The sequence below is a fragment of the Euprymna scolopes genome, chromosome 21, assembly GCF_053919585.1.
Source record: "Euprymna scolopes isolate OS-2025 chromosome 21, ASM5391958v1, whole genome shotgun sequence".
Taxonomy (NCBI): Eukaryota; Metazoa; Mollusca; class Cephalopoda; order Sepiida; family Sepiolidae; genus Euprymna; species Euprymna scolopes.
In genome coordinates, this window is record NC_136502.1 from 54,151,750 (window position 1) to 54,176,121 (window position 24,372).

Sequence of the window (24,372 nt, forward strand, 5' to 3'; positions counted from 1 at the left end):
AGAGAAGCTCTGAATAATAACAAAATGCAATTAATTTACTGTCCTACAGCAGACAAGATCACCAACATTGTGACAAAACCTCCAACCCAGACGAAGCTGGACGTTTAAAAAGTTTTTATTCGAACCCTAAACTGACACTAATCTGCTCTCACATATCTTTCTTTTTGTACAGAGAAAAAAAAAAAAATAAATAAATAATATGCTGAGAGCAAGGTGAGGTGTTGAAAGTAAGTACAATAACTCTTGTCATAGATCCTTTTATGATTACCTCCCTTTTACGTTGTAATCACATAATTCCTTTTTTACTCCCTGCTTCCTCTTTCTGTCTCAAATAAAATATACTTCTCTTTATACCCGTCACACACGTGTTCGTGTCCTCCTTCAAATCTGCATTCCAGTTCCTTTTCTTTTTTCACTGAAATACAACTCGCAACAACCATGTTCCACAATTGTCAACCTAATACATCTGAAAAGTGAACATCCTCCAATACAGGTAATACCGACACCACTCTCCCAGTGGTGTAGCAAAGGGGGGGGGGTGTAGGCTGGGTGTTCCTCCCTGGGTGGCACATGCCAGGAGGCGGCATTTTTGAGGGGGTAAAAATAGAAAATAGAAATAATCTCCATATATAATAAAATGACTTTAGAAATTCCCCTCTAGACCAAAGTATCATAGGTTTGCAACAACGGATGCCACATATATCTGTGCTATTAGCCGCTATCTTATGTAACTTTTGAACACCTTTACAGACACATTCAATCGTGATAATAAAATACCACATTACATCCTAGGAGCAACACCACCACAATCACACCATTTCTAGAGAAAGAGGTACTTACTTTCCATCTAAATATTTAGTCCTTCCGCCGCCACCAGTCAACACCAGAAGGAAGTCCACACATATTCTAGACTTACACTGTCTATAACTGGCTCATAAAAATGCAGACATTCCATTAACTTTCACGCATTGTAATAAAAAAATAATAAAGTCTCCCGCCAGAAAATCTACTGCCTCTGATTGGTTGCCGGCTAATTCTCTTATTCCTTAATTAGATCATTTTAAACTAACACTTCAAAACATCACATTATGACATTGCTAGGACACAGTAGTCAGTGTATCTTCTACATCCTTCTTTATTTCTGTCTTTCTTTGTGTTTGTCAAAATAAACAACCTACCGTAATAAATTCAGAAACTTTACTGGTTGTATTCATTTCTTTTTATTGGCAACTGTTTTTCCTGTTTAATTTTTTTTTTTTAAGTTTGTTTCTTTCAATTATCGAAGACATATATTTTTGGCTTTGCTTGTGTATGAAAAGTTCGTTTGCTACTACGTTATTCAGCCCCTACAACAAATGATAATAATCCCCGAAGTTAAGCAATGATGAGTCTGGCCAGTACCAGATGGATGACCATTTTGGGAATGCTAGGCGCCGTATGTGTTTGAGACAACACCTGCATCTAGTATCACGCTTGGTCCTCTTGACTCTGTCTGGCCATAGGTGTGTCAGAAACTTTGTGAAAAATATTGAATAATTCGACCCTCTGTCTTTCCAAGCTTATAACTACTCGAAAAATGTAATTCAAACCCTATTTTTTTTTTCAATTAAAGGAGCAAGGAGCAAGGTTTCATTTAAAAAAAAATACAAACAACGTGTTTTTTTTTTGTTGTTTTTTTTAAAAAAAAGGTTTTAAACTTCGGACTTTACAGGTAAATTTTCCAAAAAACTGTTCTGTTTTTTGTTTTAAATTAGAATATATTATTTATTGATATTTTATCTTCAATTTGTGATATATAAAACTTTGGCACATAAATTAATTATTTACTTTTTAATAGACATTTCAAAATGGGGGGGGGCGTGAATTAATTCGACCCCCTGCCTTTCCAAGCTTATAACTACTCGAAAAATGTAATTCAACCCCTAATTTTTTTTTCAATTAAAGGGGCAAGGACCAAGGTTTTACTTTAAAAAAAAAAATACAAACAACGTGGTTAAAAAAAAAAGGCTTTAAACTCCGGACTTTACAGGTAAATTTCGAAAAAAAACTGTTCTTTTTTTTTCTTCTTTTTAAATTAGAATATATTATTTATTGACCTTTTATCTTCAATTTGTGATATATAAAACTTTGGCACATAAATTAATTATTTACTTTTTAATAGACATTTCAAAATAGGGGGGCGTGAATTAAAAAAAACGTTTGTCTAAAATATTATATTCGGCTTATTGGAAAGCGCATAAAATTTCACGTTGACTCTGAAAATATCGTAAAAATAGAATCAATAGAAAAATTGTGATAGATTTTTAAAGTTTAAAAATTGAAAAATACTGAACTCGTAGAAAATCAATTAATTTCATTAATGTTTTTTAAAAAATAAAAAAAATAATATTTCTATTACTTTTTATACAACTTTGATAGTTTATTTTGGAAGTATAATCCATAAAGAAAATAAACAACCTACTTTTAAAAGAGAAATTACGAGTTTTTTTATATTTTATTCGCAGTTTCATGTTAGAGGTGTCAAAAATTCCTACAAAAATTCTGATACACCTAGAGGACCAAGTGTTTCTGGACAATAGAGTGTGGTGGATGCAAGTCCTCACACTTTTAACTAAGTCAAGCTCAAGTCACAGATCATCATCAGCGGCACATTTGGACGTAATTTTGGACAAAGAAGAGGTAACAACTGTTTGTAAATACAGAACTGTTTTTTTTAGGCCGCATGATCTTTCATAGATGAAAAAATAATACATAACAACAAATTGTCGAAAGAAATTACTGTATTTTTAGCAAAATGCGCAGTTATTTATTGATTTTTTTTCCTTTTTTTGGTATCGATACTTCAAAGCGTTTCGTATATAATAGTATATTGGCAATATGGGGCTCACTAAAAAGAAATTATTAATTTATTTTTCAAAGATTTAAAAATAGTGTTTTTCGTAAAAATAATATATATATATATATATATATATATATATATATATATATATATATATATATATATGCTAATCTGAAAGATAATAATAATTAAAATATTGAACGAATTTCACACTTCAAAACACAAAAGATGAAAAATTATACACATTCAAAATTCGGATTTTCAATCTTAAAATCTGATAGGTGCGCTGTTGGTTTTTTGTTTGTTTGTTTTATTTCCAATCCTCGCACTCCTCGCCATACAATATATTTTGTTCAGTTTTGACTGATTATTTTAAGCATATTTGTACCCACAAATAAAGAGGGGGTGGGGTTGTAGGCAAAAATATATGTATATGAATATCGATTATGAGTAAACAATTACACTATTATACAGTCGTTCTTCACTTAATAATCCTTGCAAATTGCGTATTGATTGGATAATTACTTGATTATTTTAGAAGATTTTTAAAGAGAAACTCTGTCAAAAAATATTTGTTCCTTCCTTCCGGTTTGACCATGCCTATGTAAAGGGACATTAGATGCCCCCATTGGGCACTACAAGCGAGGGAAAAGACCATTCGAGCTTGTCTTCATAGACTTTGTTACAATACCCAATTTGGAAGGAAATATTAGATAGTTTCAGCGTACATTTTACAGCCATGCCATGTACAAGATACTGTCCTATCGACGCCGTCAGTGGATTGTACCCGTTTTTCCTTCAGTGCAGAAAGATTCCATGCATATTATCCTCTAACCGAGGCATACACTTCACGGGAGAAGTCTATCAACAATTCTGTAATCAGATGTCTATTACGCAGGAGCTCTACTGCTCTTAGTGCCCACAAAGTTCAGAAAACATCGAGAGACAAGACCGCACGATAAAAAAAAAAAAAAAAAAAAACACCCTATATATGATATGCAAGGACAGAAACTGTGAATGGACAGATGTTCTTAAATCCATCGTTTTGTCTATGAATGACACGGTCAACAATGTCACTTAATCCCATTGTTTGTATTTTTCTTGCGACTATACACTTATTTATGACAATATTTACGAGTTTCCCTAGTGAAGCAAGATAATTTAATGTGGATGGTTATTATAATGGTACTAGTTATCGAGTTGTGTACTACTACGCTTCCAGCATTCTAAACTCTTTGCAAATGTCTTCCTTTCCCCACAACTATTTAGTTTATATTTAGATTGATCAATAGATTTTTTTTTTTTATTTATTCATTTTTTTTTTTTTTAATGAAGAAGCGAGGATAGTGTGTCTCGGTCCACAATATTCAATAAATACATTTTGTGACATATTTTGTAAGTAATCTTTTTAAAAATCGGGGGAAAATAACGCAAAATCTTGTGAATAAAAGTAAACTAACAATAAACAAAAGGAAGGCAAAATATAACAAGGAGTAAATGAAATCCAGACCCCAAAAGTATATCAGTTTGGTCAAATTTTATTGACAGAAATAAAATGTGTGTGCCGATAATCTGTTTGTCTTCTTGTTCGACAGGCCGGCAAATTTAATTTCTGTCTTTTACAGAAAAATATCCCAGTTTCTTTGTTGGTCCTTTTTGAGGCTAACTATTTCCCAGTAGGTAAGGCTTATAGAATAAGAGACAATGAAATGGAGTTTCATCCTATATTCAAAAGCAACTTTATTTGTCATCTTTGTTAGTAGCATGTACAAGAGAGGAACAGGTTAGCAGGTGGAAGTGTTCTTGTGTAAAGATAGATTTAATATATTGCCGTCTTGTTGAGGAGAGAATAGTTCTGTTGACACGTGTTTATAGCTAGTAGTCGTCGGGACAAAGGAGGTTGGTTAAAGGAGAAAGAAAGAGCAAATTCTTTAGTGTATTTAAGTGCTGTAGTGAGTTTGTGTGTGTCGGTATATCGACGAGAGCAGTTCTTTAGCATGATAAAGAATGTCTGTTTGGGTACCACACGTGGAAACAAATGGGAGTTAGAAGGTCGCCATGTTAGCTTGTTGTACTTATGTTCGGCCTAGTGTCAAAGGCCCAGGCGAACTCTGCTGCCCAACAGTGTCAGGAGGAAAGAGGAGTAAGAGTTTCAGATTTTATGTACTCGGTCACGTGATTGAGAGCTGGCGTGTGATTGGACAAGCCAGGGAGAAAATGGATTTCAAATCTCAAACTGCGAGAATTAACTCCTGCCTATGATTGTAGCAAGTTTTTGCAGCTACAGGTCTCAGAGCCTTATAATTAACTGAGAATGAAATTGTAACATCAACGTTGTGTTTAACGTTAAAAAAAAGGTTTTAGACAACGTTCGAAGCCCAGCATCTTATGCTGATGTCGACTAACTCAAAACTAGTGTAAATGGGCAAAAGGCCCTTCCTCGCCCCTCACTCCTGTCAGGGCTAGGAAGGTGAATGCTGTATAGTAATGATGATGATGATGATGATGATGATGATGATGATGATGATGATGAAGCAAAGGATTACAGCACCACCACTAGCTACACCAGGTCAAGAAGTGTAAGCTTTCCACAGCACAAAGGCAAAAGCGTGCTACATCCCACCTTGCCTCCTGGCACTGCTAGGATTTAAAAAAAAAAAAAATCTCAAACTAGACAACTCAGTTTGAACTACCAAGACAAAAATAGAGATCAAATTCATCTTTGCAATGCCTACGAATTACTATTAATTTTTAAAAAAAAATGATTTTCTATATGAAAAAAAAAACACTGCTTCATTAATTTACACAATTTTGGGAATACAACATTTTCGTTCCATAACAGGTGCGTATATTATAAAGATTTTGTTGTGTTTCTTCATTATTATTGCGAAATTTGAAAAATTGAAATATTGAATTTCAAGTAAAAAAATTTTTTTTAAAAACTTAATTGTCATGTCACGCAAATGAACATATAAAAAAAATACTTAACATTATCATCCTAACTTTTTTACCTTTTAAAGAAGAAGCTTCAAATAAACTGCTAATATATTTTTTTAATTTTACAACATACCAAAATAATGAAAATGCAACACTAAAATCGCGTTTACATTATCGATGCTTTAAAACAACATTCCTGTGTAGTGACGTTTTTGAAGCTGTAAACATATCCATGTTTTAAGAAATCTAGCAAAAATCAAATAATCGTCATATTTCCCTGAAATTTTTTATATTTATTCATTAATAAATAAACTTACATAATAAAAGTAGGTTTCGTTAAATATATTAGATGAAATATTTTTTAGGTGTTCTACCTCCTATAATTCATGTTACGAAAACTAAACAAAATAAATGTGGATCCATAAAAATTTCAACATTTTTCAAAGTTTTAAAGATCAAATACGTTTTTTAAAAAAATCATTTTTTAATATATATAAAATCCTGTTATTTATTTCAATTACTTTAAAGTTGTAAATAAAATTAAACATAAAATCCATATTATTATATTAAAAAAAAAATTAATAAACACTTTTTCTTGATAATTTTTTTCTCGGTAATATAATTATTTGAATTACAACAACAACAACAACAACAACAACAAACAGAATTCTAAACAATAATAATTTTTTAACAGCTTTAAATCATATTAAATTCCGATATTCCGAGAAATGAAGTTTAAGCAAAGATTTTTTTTTTATAACAGGTTTCAATATTATAAAAAAAATATATTCATATTGTAGAATATATGGCTCCTGATATAATAAAAATCCAAAATCGGCCTAAAAAATTCGTTTGGATTTTATTATTTAAATTGATAGAGTGTGAACTTTATTTTTGCGCCTTTTTCCAAAAAAACTACGAAGGCCTTTAAGCAGTATTATCTTTAGATACAGAAGACGTTCAAATAAATTTTATTAACTCTCGTCTATGTAGTTCGTAAAAAAATCTATAACTATGAAAATCCGATAGCAAAAACCATTATATCGCCAATGCCCATGCCCATGCCCATCCATAGAAATTGACACAGAAAATAGCAAACACACGAAATGATGACGTTGCTGTTATTGTGTAAAACGCTGACGTTTTACACAAAGCTGTAGGGGGGGGGGCTAATGTACTCTAATTATCTTCGAAAACTATTTTCATTAATAATTAACTTTCTACCATATCGTTTTTTGTAACTTTTGGATATGTTAATTAACTTCATTACTTTGGCATGACATTTAAGTAGAGGGCATCGGTTTTACTTGAAATTTGATATTTCGAATTTCACTCTAATAACGAAGCACAGATTTTCCATAGAAAAGATGAAGCTCACCGTCAGTAGATTTGTATGCAAATATTGCAAAAAACTTGAAATGAACAGTGAATTGTTTTAATGTAATCTCGTGGTTCTAGTTTACTTTCTTGGTTTAAATCAATTTGTCAATACGACCACTTCACCGTTTTTGCTTTTCCTTAATAGTTTCGAAAAGTAAACATTATTTTAATCCAACATACGCCTCTTTTGTTATTTCCTATTCATTTATAAGCAGTTGTCCCTTAAACATCGACAAATACAAGCCTAAGTTTATTGAAAAACGTTTCCTCATGTCTAAGTCGCAAAGGAACCTTTTATGACAGGAACAAAACAATTATCTACACCGCTTCATGATGTTCGTATTTGTTTAACAGTCAAGATTTAAAAAAATATATTTTCATTTTTAAATAGTGTATTTATTATTTAATTTTCATTCTATATTCATATATTTTATTTTAAATGTATTGTACACACACAACAGGAACTCCAACAAACCGACCCAATATTTTTTGGGGGAACGCAAAATAAGTCAACTCGTTTTTTTATGTTTTTGTTTCGTATTGAATTAAAAGGTAAGATTGTTCAATAACTTTTCAAACAATTTTAAATATGCGTTTATGTCAACGGAGTTGTTAATCTAAAGGAAAAGGATAACTAGTATTGACCAATCAAAAATAAGCATATTTTGCGAGAGACAATTTACGACGCCAAATAATCAATCGGAGAATGAAATAATTTTAAATGATAAAAAGAAAAAAAAAATTTTTAACTTAAAAAAATTAATCTCCACAAGCGCCTAATGAAGTTAGTCCTAGAAATCGCCGAAACAGCTTACGGTACTTCTACACTTTATCGCCGAAGCTGGAGACGCCATTTTATTTCACGCACCTGCCGTAAAAATGCAAGGGAGAAATCAGTATTTTAAACTATGGCCGAAGTTAGAAATAAATAACAAAAAAATTAAACTAGATAAAATTCCGGGAAGAACTATGAACAAAAAAAAGTAAATAAAGAAAGTGAAAGAGAACATATATCCGTAATTGTTTAATTGGAAATGTTTCGATTTAATTAATGAAAACGGGGAAGTTTTTCATGAAACATAATTTTTTATTAATAAAAACAAAATGAAATGACATTCATAATTGTTTAAACTAGGCGAGCGTTGTTATTTACTTGACGCTTCGGCCATAGTTTAAAATACTGATTTCTTCCTTGGATTTTTATGGCGAGTGCATAATTAATTTCGGCACTTCTGCATGTCAGTGAGATATTAGCAACCGAGATGAGTTATCGACCCCTGTTCTTCGAAAGAGAACTGACGTCTAGTGAGCATTATGTGAACCTCAAATATAAACAAGTGTTTACGATAACGCAAAAATATATAATCTATATATATAAAAGCAAAAATGTGTGTATGTATGTATGTATGCGTGTTCGCTTTTTGTGTATGTCTGTAAAAAGCTTTTTTTGCTGGACTTTTTGCTTGGCTCATTCCTTCTTAAAACTTTTTATATCACGTCTAAATGGGATTATATATGAGTTACGAATGGGGGTCGCCTGTCTATTTAATTTGCCCGACTTTAACACCTTATTTTTTCCAGATTTTTAGAGCGTCCCGTGTATCTTTTGCTTTTCAGTATAAAACAAGCGAAACCTGGCTTACAGCTGCATCATGTTCAAGGTCAAACATCACGCAACTTAAGGTTCTCACACCTGTTAATTTCATTTTATAAACGTTAAATTAAGAGGTTTCTCATTCCTCTTCTCTCGTAGCCGAGATGGCTAGGTCCCGGGGTTTTTTTCCATTTCATTTCCATCTCCACGTCAAAGGTTCGGGCTTCAAGCCTACTTTTCTACTAAAACTTTTTTTTCTCTCCCTTTTACACCTCCTAACACCTGGCCAACACACACACCTACAAACACCCATGCCACGCCAGGTACCCCCCCCCCGCTAGTAACAAAATAAATAGCACAAAAATATGAAAATCGAAACATTTATTGCATAAAAAATGTATCAAAATATAATTTGGCAAATGTGTATTTCAGCCGCGTAAATTATTTGACAGACAAAAATTTATAAAAATTATTTATTTTTATATAAAACACATTATTAGACCCTAAGGCTGAAATGAAACCCGAAAAAATTTAATCTGTATTATTTTTTCAACGTTTTTTATTAGGCTAAATATACAACAATCAAGGCCGCCATTTTTTAAAATTTGGCCTTTCTAAGGCTTGCCAGATTGGCTTTTTTTAGGCCAAATTTGGCCTCAAAAAGGCTAATCTGGCAAGCCTTAGAAAGGCTAAATTTTCAAAACAAGATGGCAGCCTCGATTGTTGTACATTTAGTCTAATAAAAAAAAATTATACAAATTAATTTTTTTCGGGTTTTATTTCAACCTTAGGGTCTAATAATGTGTTTTATATAAAAATAAATAATTGTTATAAATTTTTGTCTGTCAAATAATTTACACGGCTGAAATACACATTTGCCTACACTTTTAATGTATTGGTATAACTTCTTTTCCATGAGTGATATGATAAAAAGCAGAAAACATTTATAGATTGTTTTTAGAATTATTTGTTTGTTTGTTTTTTACGGTAAGGTTCTATAAAAAATGTAGTAAAATATAATTTTAAAAAACATGAAACATAGATTTAAGAATATTTTTTTTGTACCGAAACATTGTATAAAAGTGTAGCAGAATATAATTTTAGTTTGCAAGCACTTTTAGAAAGGAAGAGTTATCGACCCCTTTTTTTGGCTGACAAGTGACATATGTCGACGGTTCTTGAAACTAAAATACATACATTCGCCTAATGTCACTGACATGCAGAAGTGCCTTAATTTCTGCAAATAAAAAAGGAAACCTAAAATAAATAACTTTATGTGGTTGCTTATGGTGACGATCGTGTACTGTTTCGGCAATTTCAGGGATTAACTTCATTTGACGCTTTTGTTTCATTTTAATTAAATACTTCTTTTAATATAAACATTATAATAATAAAAAACTCCTTACTCCTTTATGCAAGCGAATGCACAATAACGTAGGCATGACACTAATTCTCCACACCCATAAAAGTATAACTAAAAACTAGTAAAATAAAATTAATTTATCGTAATTTTTACTCTAGATTGAAGAAGGACTAAAGTTTAAATCACATATAAACATTGTTGGTACTTGTACAGTTTAGTCAAAATATTAAAAAATGAAAATATCGAAAAAAAGTTTAAATTGTATGTATCTGTTATGGAATGAAGTTCTCCGAAAAAAATTTCACTTAATTTCATCAAGTAGTTTTTGTTTTACAGCAAAAATACAATTTGTTATGATACCGAGCAAAGTAATTGTCTGTATTTTTGAGATGAGGTGTTTTTATTGATTGAGATTGTCAGACTGACTTCCTCATCTTGGTTGTTATTGTCACAACGTTTCGGCCGTTTTGCCCTCCGGCCTTCGTCAGGTGTTTTGTATCAAACTGAGGAACCGTTTGTTAAGAGTCTCGAACCCAACCCTTTATTATTATTATGGGGGTACCGTGTTCGGACTCCAGCTAGGCTTTGGGACATAGTTGCTGATTCTCTGTTTTGAATGTTACTTTTTCACTGCCTTCGTTCAGGATTGAACTCAGCACCTTTGGGTAACTGTAAACTTTGATACAACGTCTAGGACCACACGGCCATATGTCACTCAGCAACTATGTCCCAAAGCCTAGCTGGAGTCCGAACACGGTACCCCCGTAATAATAATAAAGGGTTGGGTTCGAGACTCCTAACAAACGGTTCGCCAGTTCGATACAAAACACCTGACAAAGGCCGGAGGGCAAAACGGCCGAAACGTTGTGACAATAACAACCAAGATGAGGAAGTCAGTCCGACAATCTCAATCACCGAGCAAAAGGTTCGATTTTTAAGAAGAAACGCTAGTATTAAAGATGGGGAGGGAGTGTCGGCGCTTTAACTGGAGTTATCTTCCATGACGTTTCTAAACTCCAAACAAAAATTAAGAAAAAATCCAAGATGTCTGTTATAAAAACGTGTTTTTCTGCTGTAAAAAAAAAAAAAAAAAAAAAAAAAAACTACTTGATCAAATTAAATGAAAATTTTTTTCGGAGATCTTCAGTTCATAATAGATACGTACAATATAACCTTTTTTCGATATTTTCATTTTTTTAATGTCTTGATTAAACTGTACAAGTACCACATTTTTTTTTCACTTCATAAAACGGCGAAATTTAATTCGATCATCACCAAATGACAAAACCTTAAAAAAAACGACAAAAATTTAAAATGGCTGTAAATTTTTCGTAGATACAATAAAACTAGTCCAATTGATCATAAAAACACAGGAAAAAAAATTAGTGCAAATATACATTATACTTTGTTAAAATTTTAGTTCAATTATTAGTCAAGTAAAATATAACAGTAAAAACCTTACCTTTGGCTTGAAATATGATAACATAGACATTTAATTTTTGTATATAAAAATGTCACATCTGAAACTCATAAAACTTACAACAGTTGCAATTCCGTTTACTATGAAAGAAACTAAGTGTAAGGATTTCATCGTTTATTAACAGATGATAAAAAAAACATGGAAAAACATTAAGTAATGTTTTATGGAGTAAACTAAATTCCATTTCTTTAAATAAATGTATTTATTTCTAATTATAAGATTACAAAATAATAAATTTTCATGTTTGTTTATAGAAAAATATATTCCATTTGATCAAACAGAAAGTAAATTAATTAAAATATTTTTCGATATCGTAATTTGTAGCCCGAAAAAGTAATATTTAAATCACTTTTATGAAATTCCTCTTTATTCTAGAAAATATCAATTATCCTATAACAAAACATTATTTAAATTTTAAATCTTAGAATTAATGCACTAAAATAATGTTATTTCGAAACACATTCTTAACATGGGAGGGTGTTTCACGATTTTGTCAGAGAAAACGTTTGGAATCAATTTTGGTATGAACTCTGAAGAAAACGTCTGTCGTGTACAAGAAAAAGCGAAATATGTAATAACTATGTATTTATTTTTTTTCATATTCTACATTTTTCTTCTTTTCCGCTACCAAAACACCTTCAATATGAAAACATTTTTATAACCACCGAGTAATTTTGAAGTCGGCACCGAAAAGCGTTTAGATTATTTCACACCATTTTGCTAATTAGACATACTGACATCTTTACCGAATTCAAAACAACTCATAGCGAGGTGTGAAAATTGAATATTTTAGAATAAAAAAGACAACGACAACGAACTAGGATTACCTTTGAAGAAAACACTCTAATTTTTTTTCTATATTGGTCTATTGTACTCGAAATTATTCACATTCGAATGAAAATTATTTTTTATTTATTCAATGACCAAAAACGGCATCGATTTATTTTTTGTAATTATTAACAGTAAGATTGTCTGTTTATTCATAATAAATTGTAAGACCGAATTTTCCACATTTTTTTCACTAACCTTGAAAAATTCAATCATTAAAAAAAAAAAGATAAGAAATAATTTCAGAAATCATTTGAAATTACACAGGTAAAAACTGTCAAATGTAAATGATAAATAATTTTTTAAATTTTCGTAAAACTAAAATAATTTTGTAGCTTCTTTTTTTTTTTTTTTTTTTTTTTGAAAAATCGAGCAAAATCATATAAATCAATAACGTTTGTGACCCAAAAATTAATATATTTATTTCATCCCCCTATTCTGATAAGATCGTGTTGGGAGGAAGGGGGGAATATGAGAAATATTTTTGTATCAGTTTATATATAATTGAGATTTTTCTTTTGAAATATTTCAAAAGAAAAATCTCAATTACATATAAACTGATAAAAAAAAAAATTCTCATATTTTGTAATGTATGTAAAAAAAGTTAACGAAATTGATTAATCATTTGATTTTTGAGAAAATTTTAAAAATCACGTTGCTTCTATTGTTTACATCAAAATATGTAGAAATAAACATTGGATTTCATTTTTCCCGTTTTTAGCTTTTTGAGGAATTTTTGAAAATTCACCGGCTTTATGGAGAGTAAAAAAATGAGATTTTTTAGGATCTTTCTTCTTGAGAATACTATCAAAATTATAATGAATCAATTCTATGCCACAAGTTTTTAATGTTATTATTTGCTATGAGGGTCGAAAATTCTGCCTTCCTTATGATCATGCCTAACAATAACGTTAGTCTTGGGTTACTTTTATATTTTATTTCGAGACATTAAAAAAATGAAAATATTGAAAAAAGGTTATATTGTACGTATCCGTTTTTGACTGAAGATCTCCAAAAAGAATTCACTTAATTTGATCGAGCAGTTTTGTTTTTTTTTTACATCGGAAAAACATGTATTTATGACAGCACATTAAAGTTAGCCATCTTGAAGTTTTTGAACACGCCACGCGGAGATAACTCAGGTTAAAGCACCAACACTCATTCCCCATCTTTAATATTATTTTCTTCCTAAAAATCGAACCTTTTGCTCGGTATCATAACAAATTGTTTTTTCACTGTAAAAAAAAACAAAACAAAAACTACTTGATGAAATTAAGTGAATTTTTTTTTTCAGAGAACTTCATTTCATAACAGATACATACAATATAAACTTTTTTCAATATTTTCATTTTTTTAATGTCTTGACTAAACTGTACAAGTACCTATTTCGAAATTACTAGCCGATTTAATTTATTATCATATGATGGAAAGAAGAGAAAAGGAAAGAAAACTGAACATATGACTCACAACTAAAATAATACACAGACGAAGTGTCGAATGAATACAATGTTTAGTTTGTTTTTTTATTTTTTTTTCAATCACCTGTTCTTGTTTATCTTTGTCTGCGTTGCAGAAAAATGTTATTCACACATTTATTTGCGGGTATGCTTAAAATAATTAGCCAAAACTGAGCAAAATATATTGTATTGTGGGGAGGGTAAGGATTGTAGATTAAAACAAAAACAACTGTGCACGTATCAGATTTTAAGGTTGAAAATCCAAATTTTGAATGTGTTTAATTTTTCATTTTTTGTTTAAAATTTTGTGTAAAATTCATTGAATATGATAATAATAATTATTATCTTTCAGATTATAAACAAAAAAGTATACATTTTCATTATTTTTGCGAAAAACACTACTTTTAAATCTTTGAAAAATAAATTTATAATTTTCTTTTAATGAGCCCAATATTGCTAACATACCATTAAATAGAAAATGCTTTGAAGAATTGATACCAAAAAAGCAAAACATCTATAAATAATTGTGCATTTTGCTAAAATATGATAATTTCTTTCGGCAATTCCTTGTTTATTCATCTATGGTAGCCCAATATTGATCTTAGAGGCAGGAGTTGTTTTATTCATATACGACACCTAGCATTCCCAAAATGGTCATCCATCTGATACTGGCCAGCCTCATCGTTGCTTAACTTTGGGGGTTACATAGCCAACAAATATATATATATATATATATATATATATATATATATTTAAAATTTATGGCATGAAATGGTAAAATTTCAAATCAAGAAAATTTTTATTATTATATGTAAGACAAAGAATACATTTCAATTAGTATATCTCCTTAACCTATAGGTTTTCAATGTCTACCATCTCTTCAGAAGAGAAAATCTTAGCAAATATTATAATGGTTTACACCTAATTTGCTAAAAAAAACAATATGAGTAAAAGTTACTAAAATCATTCTGGCAACAAAAGATTCTTTAATTTATGAAATATTTGATTGAAGGAAACTTTCCTTTCCAGTCCTGATTTGGATCCATTTCACACTAAGACGGATGAGAAGAAAACATGACTTCTGTGTTCAAATTATAAATAACAGATGTACACTGGCAGAACTTCCACGTATTTGCAGTACACAACTTTCAGTAAATCTGAACGAAAGCATTTCTACTACAAAATAGGTTATACTCATAAAAAATAAAATTGATAACATTGTTAGAAGTAAACAAACTTAGCTTGTATACTACCAGAGGACAAAATTGTTGACCTTCCTCTCAGTAAACATATCATAGCAAATGTTCAAACACATGATATCCTGGAGTTTTATACCAACCAATAAAACATGACAGGTTCAAAAGATGTAAAACCTGTTATGATGCAAGATGATGTAGGGGAATTATGGAAATGACACCGGTTGTAAATACACTGGTGAGTGGTTTCCCTTGGCTGACAAGGAATTCAAGAAAGCACTTCTCCCATATGGTGAATCAAAACCCATGTTAGAGAAAGTATGTAACCTCACAGGGTAGGACACACTTATCTTCCATGTTAGATACAAGCCTTAGATTGATGGAAGATATCCATCCAATCAATAATAGAGGTCTCCACCAAGTGGGTGAATTATTAACATTTTTATTGCATTTTTATGTTGTGTTACTTGTCCATATTGCATTTGCAATGTGTTAATAAATGTTTATATTTGTACTTGAGTTCCGTCCAGTTAAGCATTATACATAATTCATGCTTGTGAAATATTTTCTGTTTTAGATTGATTAAGGTGTGCTTTCAGTAGAGGTTTCTGTGCCAAACACTTCATTGATATTGTGAGCTGTTTTAGCAGCTTTTCAGCCTAGCTCGAACTGAAATAAGAAAATTGTGTGAATTTGCTTTTTTCCATATTGTATTTAATGTTCTGAAAAGAAAACATAATTGTTTTAAAACGATTATAATTTAAGTGATTACATGAGGCGATAAACACTGTTTAAAATGATATATTAAGTAACGGTATTATAACAAAAACTTATTTGAAAATACCTCATTTGAAATCAAAATTGAAAATTCAACAAGACTTTTCTTGTCAACCTATTGATAGTAACTACAATTTATGCTTGTTTCACAAATCTCATAAAGCATTGTAAAACTATTGTGTTATTCTGTCTTGTTTCTCTGATTATTTCCAGTGCTTTGTGCAAATTATGTGCTGCCATTTTTACTGCAAAATATAAGAAGGTATTTCTAATAAAAATTAATTTTAAAAAAGTAAAACTATCTGATGTGGCAAAAACCTTTAAACTTAATAATCATAAAACTCTCTGAACCACGAAAAAAGAAAGAAAGAATATTTTTTGAGTAAGGTCTGTACGTTCTAGGTAAGTGTTGGGAAAAGTTTAAAAAATAAGCAAATCACAATCTCATCTCACAAAGATTGCACTGTCATATTGCTCCAGGAAAGAAAATAGTGGACAGAAAGAGGAGGCGAAGAGGAAGAAATGAGAATAAGGTAAAAGAGCAAAAATAAATTTCACTTGAAAATTCTGCAATAAATCGAGCATTGATAGGCATGAAGCACCAATAAGTTATCGTTTCTGAATTTTTGAAATAAAGATTGATTATTGTCGAATTCGGGTATCTTTCTGTTAAATTTGGAAGTTTTGAATGAAACCCTGTATTTAATGCACTGGGGTAGCATGTTTTTGTTCTATCAGACAAGACTCGGTAAAAGTCCTAAATAATTTGCAGTTGTAATTTGAGTGTCGACCACACTAAGGATTCAAAATTCAATCTCCAGAAAAGTGTAACATTACATCTTAATTTTATCAAGTACTTTTTCTACTCTGCAAGGATCCATGAATCATGACTTGTTTTTGACTTCTCTCAAGTCATGGCTGACAGAACGAGAGCATGTTACCCCTGTTGATTAAATAAAGGGTTCCATTCAAGATACGATACATATTGTTGAAGTCTTACAGGAAGATTCCTTAGTTCAACAAGATACACTTGAAGAAAAAGGTTATATCAACTGAAATGTTGCAAAAATAATACTGAAGATGAGGGCAGTAGCCCAAATAATTTAAATAATATGAAATCATCATTAATTCAGATTCTCCTACTCTACATTTAAAATAGAAAATGCCATAACCCACTGATCATCTAAATATGACAATTCAATGGTAAATTAATCTGAATATCAAGCCATAATGTTTTCAAGGGAAATCACAGAACTTCTTCAATAATTGAATTCATTATTTTCAAGATTAATAAAAAGGCTGATCTAATCACTAATATTTCCCAGAAAAAGATTAACAATCGCATGATTTTTGTAAACTTACAAATACTGTGTCAAAGCAAAAAAAAAACTACCAACAAAATATGTCAGGTCGTTGACATTAAATATTTCCAAACTACGTAAACCAATATTGAAAGCACTCACATCCGCTTTCAGTAAGACTCAAAGAGATGTGGTTTCTTTCACTCGACTATTCATGTGATATTACAAAACTGACACACTTTTCCTCCTATATTAGGCAAATCACAAAGTTTCAAATTCTAGACATTTCTATGAAACCGCACATCAACAAATTATAGACAAAACTTGCCAAACCAGAGGCGTAAAACATTTTTAAATCACAAGATTCAACAAATATTGCAAAAACGTTCCAAGATTGACATGCCACAAAAGTTAATCAAATACAAACTAAGAAAAATAAGAGATCCTTTATTTGATCCATTTAATTGTTATGTATATTTTAAATGTCTCATATCAAAATGTTTTGTTGTTTATTCATCATAATTAAAGTTACATAGAACATCTAGTTAAAATTCACTCTAATTTTGTAACTGACATAAATAACACTTGTCGGGGCTCTACGGACAAATTTATTTTTAGTTGACCTTGGACAACTAAATATTTTCGTTTACTAGCCAAATAGAAAAGTTACTAGCCAAACCAACGTGATTTTTTGAATATGACATTATCATTATGTGTACAAAGTTTTCCCCGTATTTTTAATAAGTGTAATTCTTAATATACAACAAATTTTATGTTGAATGTATTAACGTTCTAATCTCTTCAGATATATGTTTTTAAACATCCTTCGTTAAAAAGTATATATTGTTCTCTTAAACTTTTATTGTTTTAATAATTTAACTTTGTTCGTTTTATTAAAAAAAATGAAAACATATTTTGCATTCAGTAGTGAGCTTTGGAAGATTATCAGCAAAAGAAATGCAATCGTCAAAAGATAAGCGTTTCATTATTTCTAGTTGCCACTTTGAAAAATCACTTGCAAATGTGACTGTTTCACTCGCAATATAGAGTCCTGCTTGTATCCATTTTGATATGTACCATATACAGACATCTTGGGTTATTCTCAATAATAATAATAAATTGAATGCTTGTGTGCCTGCAAACAATAAAATTTGAATTTCATTTATTTCTTTTACAGATTCTCCTGCTTGAAAACTATTTCCGAATTTGAAATGATCATTATTTTTTTTTTACTATACAGACAAGTATGCTTATGCATGAAAAATCAAAGAAAAGTTTGCTGTGAAATACTATTTTGGATTCTGCTATTTAATCACCGTTTTATTATTGAAAAATCATGCAACTTTAACAGATGTCAGTTCTGTTGCATAATTTCTTAAAACAAAATGCAATTCAACTATATATTGAGTGTTTTTTTTAGTAAAATCGAGTTTTAAATATCAAATATGTAAAAAGCAAATTTATTAATCTATTACATGTAGGACACTTTTTTTAATGAACAAATGTGAAAAGTATTATAAAAATTCATAGGTGAAATAACTAATATTTTCATTATAAATACATTTCAATTTTAAAAAACCCAATATTCGAAAAAACAATGGAAGCTCACACGCCAGAGAAGACATATATTTGCAAAAAATGTGACATTATGTTTACAAATGAAGCAAATTTAACAGAGCACATGAAAACACACCCCAAAGAGATTCTGTATACTTGTGATAAATGTGCATATTCTTGTTCAATTAAATCAAACTTTGAGAAACACACCCGATCACACAATAGAGAAGGGTGTCATGCATGTGAAGTGTGTGGCTCTTCTTTTACTAAGAAATCACATTTAGTTGCACATGTTAGAACTCACACCGGCGAAAAACCATATTCTTGTAAAGTATGTGCATATTCCTGTTCACAGAAGTCTCATTTAGTGAAACATACTGCGATTCACAGTGGAGAAAAGCCATATTCTTGCAAACTGTGTGAATATTCCTGTGTTCAGAAATCAAATTTTGTTCGACATATGCAGACGCACAGTGATGAAAAACCATTTTCTTGCAATGTGTGTGAATCTTCTTTTGCTCAGAAATCATATCTAGTGAAGCATATGCAAATTCACACTGGGGAGAGGCCATATTCTTGTGAAGTATGTGGCTCATCTTTTATGTATAAATCGAATTTAGTTCGACACACACGGACTCATACTGGCGAGAAACCATATTCTTGTAAATTATGTGAATATTCTTGTTCTCACAGATCAAGTTTAGTTATGCATATTCAGACACACAGTGAAGAGAAGCCATATTCTTGTGAAGTATGTAGATATTCTTGTTATTTGAAATCGAATTTGGTGACACATATGAGAACTCACACTGGAGAAAAGCCATATTCTTGTGAAGTTTGCCATTCTTCTTTTACCACAAAATCAAGCTTAGTAAAACATATGAGAATTCATACTGGTGAGAAACCATATTCCTGTAAATTATGTGAATATACGTGTTCTGAGAATTCAAATTTAACAAAACATATACATGCGCACCATGGACGAAAGCAATATTCTTGCAAGGTGTGTGGGCATTCATATTCATATAATTCAAGTTTACTAACACATATGAAAACTCATACGGGAGAGAAACCCTATTCTTGTGAAGTATGCATGACTTCATTTACTAGCAAATCAGATTTAGTTCGGCATATCAGAACTCATACTGGTGAAAAACCATTTTCTTGTGAATTATGCGATTATACTTGTTCTCAGAAATCAGGTTTAGTGATCCATATGAGGAGTCACACTGGGGAAAAGCCATATTCTTGCGAAGTTTGCAGCTGCTCTTTTACCATGAAATCAAGTTTAGTGAAACATATGAGAAAACACAGTGGAGAAAAGCCTTATTCATGTAAACTGTGTGTGTACTCCTCTGCTAACAAATCAAATTTAGTGACACATATGCAGACACACAATGGTGAAAATAAAGTGAGGTATCCACCAAGGAAAAAAGAAGTGGGAGTCACCTCGATCCCATTGGATGAAGATCTTTAAGAACATTGAGGGAAATGTTGGTAAACAGCATTAATAATATATTTTCTCATCTTTTAACAATCCATAATAAGACGTTTTAGTTTTATCATTTGAATGTTTATGCATTTTTAAACTTTTTAATGAATTGAATACCCAAATCAGATTGTGATAGGAAATGAAATCCCAAAGAACCGATCAAATTTCCTGTTTTCAGAACATGGTATTTGTTTTTTCGTATTGAATTTCAGGAATGTATATAAACCTAGCCATGCCCCAACGCCTCTCCTCAGGTCATGTCAGAGATCGGACACAGATATAAAGTTCTTGGCAACCCCACGCATCACTGAGCCTCATAACATTGAAAGTTCACAACTTGTGATAACCGAGTAATACCTTGTCAATATCTAGTGTTGTGCAGTACGTCTCTGCTGTAGAAAAAAAATAAAGAATTCCCCATTCTTCTGTGTTCGCCCCTGCTGTATAAAGAGTGGATTACTTCTTAGGTGGTCAGTTTGAAGCCCGTCACTATTTAAAAAAAATCCTTTCAAATGTTCCAATAGAATTAAAAACAAACTCGACAAGAAGTGAATTTATGCAAAAATATATCCTAGGAATCACTAGTAGACGAATACAAGTTGTTGATCACAGAAAAACAAAAATAATTCGCTATAATATTTGAATTTGCATGTATATAGTCGTGCATAAACCAATACCCTTTTTTCTTTTTGTTTGTCAGTGGTAATTAAAAGTATGTTTAATTGTCATTGCTGGTCATTAACAGGAAAGATGGAGGGGAGAGTATGGCAGTAATATATGCGCCCTCTCAATCTCAGCCTGTGTTTCAGTTTTACTTTCAAGATTCCACCACAAAGAAAAAAATCTTTCTCTGGTTCACAAATCACCATTTGATTTTAACAGGGGAGTAATTTCTTGGCTGATATATTCTGATATGCTGTGTTGCTCTCGAGGAAGGGATCCCAGAAACATGCTCTAAACCTCTCTCTCTCTCTCTCTCTCTCTCTCTCTCTCTCTCTCTCTCTCAATTTTAGCTGTATAGCACTTTTTATACTCAGGTAAGTGGTGTGGTATTGGCAATTTCCCTAACCACCAAAGTCAATAAGTAAATCTCACCCAATCTTTTGACTCTCAGACATTGGTTTATCCCAATCAAACAGGTGTGTTCATCTGCACAGTATAATTCTTTGATTCTCACAACAGGAGAAACATTTGGGTCATCCTTGATACTAGCTTGATATCAATTGTCATTATAACAACTTTTAATCAAAATGATACCAAGTGCACCTAGCTAGGATTTTTAGCTAAACCAAAACAATTGTATTTTCTCACCCATCATTTGGGAGAATTTCAGCTGACCAGTAATCTATTATATAAAAAGCAAAATGAACACGCGCATTTTTGTATGTCCAAGAAAGGCTTTTTTCGCTGGGCTTCTCGATAAGGTTACTATTTTTGAGAAGTTTCCTTCTACCCCTAGATTATAATATCTCGGATTCGAAAACGGACATTGTCTCTATCTTTATTTTGATCGAGTTTTTAAAAAATCCCTGGTTTCCAGTGTTTGTTTGTCTTTCTCATACAAATAAAGCGAAACTAATTGAAACAAAGTGACGCGCCTGGCCTTTGTGGCTAGGACGTCTTGAAGGCAATAAGCTTTGATCAATGTGGTATCAGACAATTGCTATTCATTTGGACACTGCCAAAGCTCCTTTTTTTAGCGGGAGCTGGTTTTCTCCAACATTGTGGGGAAACAAGTATGGGGCAGAAAGCTGAAAGCTTAACTGGCCTCCAGCTAGACAATAATTTCTATGCCTGCATGAACTCATTCACTTAACTATCCATTTCTGCAAGTCAACTTTTTGATTGACATCGCTAAATTTGAATGCTTGTCACTTCCTGTTGCATGATGGCGTAGCGGTAAGATGTCAGGTTTTCTTTCACTTTCTTTTCTGCCTTTGCATCATGAGTTCAAGCCTGCCTGCCATTTTTTTTTCTGTGCTCAACAAACACCCGGGCAACGCTGGCCACCCCCGCTAATGAAAAAGTAAATGAAAATGAATGTCGAAGATCTACTCAGTTGATCTGAGGACAGTTCGCTAGGTCTAGTCTCTGACCAAATAGAGTTGGTTCGACATTAATTTTCACTTTTATCTGAGAATTATTGGTCTATTTTGCTACAGCAAAGTGGTTATGTCATGGTAAGATAAAAAAAAATATTCTATTTTATTCTTAATTTCGAGCTGAATGAATTTTAAGGAGTATAATTAAAATATGTGAATAAATAACTAAACAAATATTGAATGTTTCAATATTGTAAAATTGCAGGTTTAAAACCTTGATAAAAACAGCAAATCTTAATCGTGACAATCGCAATAGTTTTATTTGCGTTTTCTAAAAAATAAATGTTGCTTTGCACGTCATTTATATTTTCTTTCATACATTTTCCTTATACTGATCCAATTTCATTTTTTGCCTCATTCCATAAGAAATAAATTAAAGAGTTATTCACATGTTTATACACTAATTTCACGGATTACAAGACAAATATCTCCGAAGTATCTGAACTCATTAACTTGTCATGATCCTAATATTTTCACAAACTATTTGCTTAATTGAAAACTCGTACTCATTAGAAATGGTATTGGTTTATAATTGAGGTATAAGATTAGTGTCGCATCATTACGAAAGGTTTGTGGGCAGATAATGAACAGTTAATTAACTGCAATGTGTTAATGTAATTATCAGAAAATTTCAAAGCATTTTCTACTGTAATAAACGAATGTGGAAAGGAACTAAAACTCAGTGAATTTAAATTTCCCTTCAGTAAAGATATCATAAAAAAGAATCAATGGGGTGTCATAGTAAACAAAAACAAAAACGACGTATGAGGCTATAGGGAAAACTGATGCAACGTGTTTGAGTATAGAAATAATTAAATACCTGAATTTTATAATACATTGTAATAATACGTTATAAACTTTTGAGAAATTGCTTTTTATCTTGCAAACTGGATAAACTGATGGAAAAATGTTTCCTTTTGAAATAATATATTTTTATAAGCTTTCACCTGTTTTCCACGTTAAACATTTCTGCTTTCTATTTTGAACTAATATGTGTGTGTGTTTTGAATGCGATTGATTGTACTTGCTTTGTTGCGATATATCCTCAGATATCATTTCTTAGTAATTACTTTTGAATTTGTGGAATTTATGTTTACCTTCCTTAAAGCAAACTTTTTTCACATATGACTGCCTTTAATATTTATCGGAATCCAGTATGCTTATGGCAAAAGTAAATATAAAATTCGCCTACATTAAAAAATGAGTATGAATATAAAAATCATGATTGTGGATTGACTTTTCGTGGTAATTGAAATATAAATGGGTGTATATATATATATATATATATATATATATATATATATATATATATATAATAGGATTTTCAGAATGTGAGAGATTGTATAATAAATTCCACAACCAAACAACGTCGCAGCCTACAAGAGCCATGACAGTCAACGAACCGGAAGTCCAAGACTTCCGGTTCGTTGACTGTCATGGCTCTTGTAGGCTGCGACGTTGTTTGGCTGTGGAATTTATTATATATATATTATATATATATATATATATATATATATATATATATATATATATATATATATATGTGTGTGTCTGTATGTATGTATGTATGTATGTATGCATGTATATGGAAGTTAAAATGTGTGAGAAGTATTTTGTTAAAACATTATTTCTCTCACACTCTGAAGTTTTCAAACTATGTGCTAACCAACAAAATTATAGCTAGTCAATATAAATGTTATTTTGCTGTTTTTGCTCTGAGGATAATAGTTCAGTAGCCATTCTTTGAAACTCCATGGAATGGGAAATAATTATTTTTAATCTGTATCCATTATTTCAAATAATAAATGTTGTAAATTATAATCTTCAAAATGTTTACTTCTTTCATATACGGATGCTCTATTTTGAATTTTGAATATTGAGCATGTTCATCCGGTTAGGATCGTCCTATATAAATACAAGTATTAATTTTTATATATCCTCTTAAAATTTCTAAAATTTTACATTTTGTAAACTTGAATTTCTGAACTATACACACACACACATTAATATTTTATGATTTATTCTTTTTATATATATTAGTATAAATAATAACTGTATTTTTCGCCATT

General features: G+C 31.0%; 1 protein-coding gene across 1 annotated transcript in view; it reads left to right on the forward strand.

Moving 5' to 3' along the window:
* Positions 1 to 7,488: 7,488 nt before the first annotated feature.
* Positions 7,489 to 24,372, forward strand: part of LOC145242818 (uncharacterized) — a 230,279-nt gene continuing 213,395 nt past the window's right edge. The window contains exons 1-3 of the mRNA XM_080105943.1: positions 7,489 to 7,708; positions 18,330 to 20,182; positions 20,414 to 20,551. Coding sequence (XP_079962069.1) covers positions 18,750 to 20,182; positions 20,414 to 20,551 — 1,571 coding nt within the window. The 5' untranslated portion in view covers positions 7,489 to 7,708; positions 18,330 to 18,749. The remainder of the gene's footprint in view (positions 7,709 to 18,329; positions 20,183 to 20,413; positions 20,552 to 24,372) is intronic.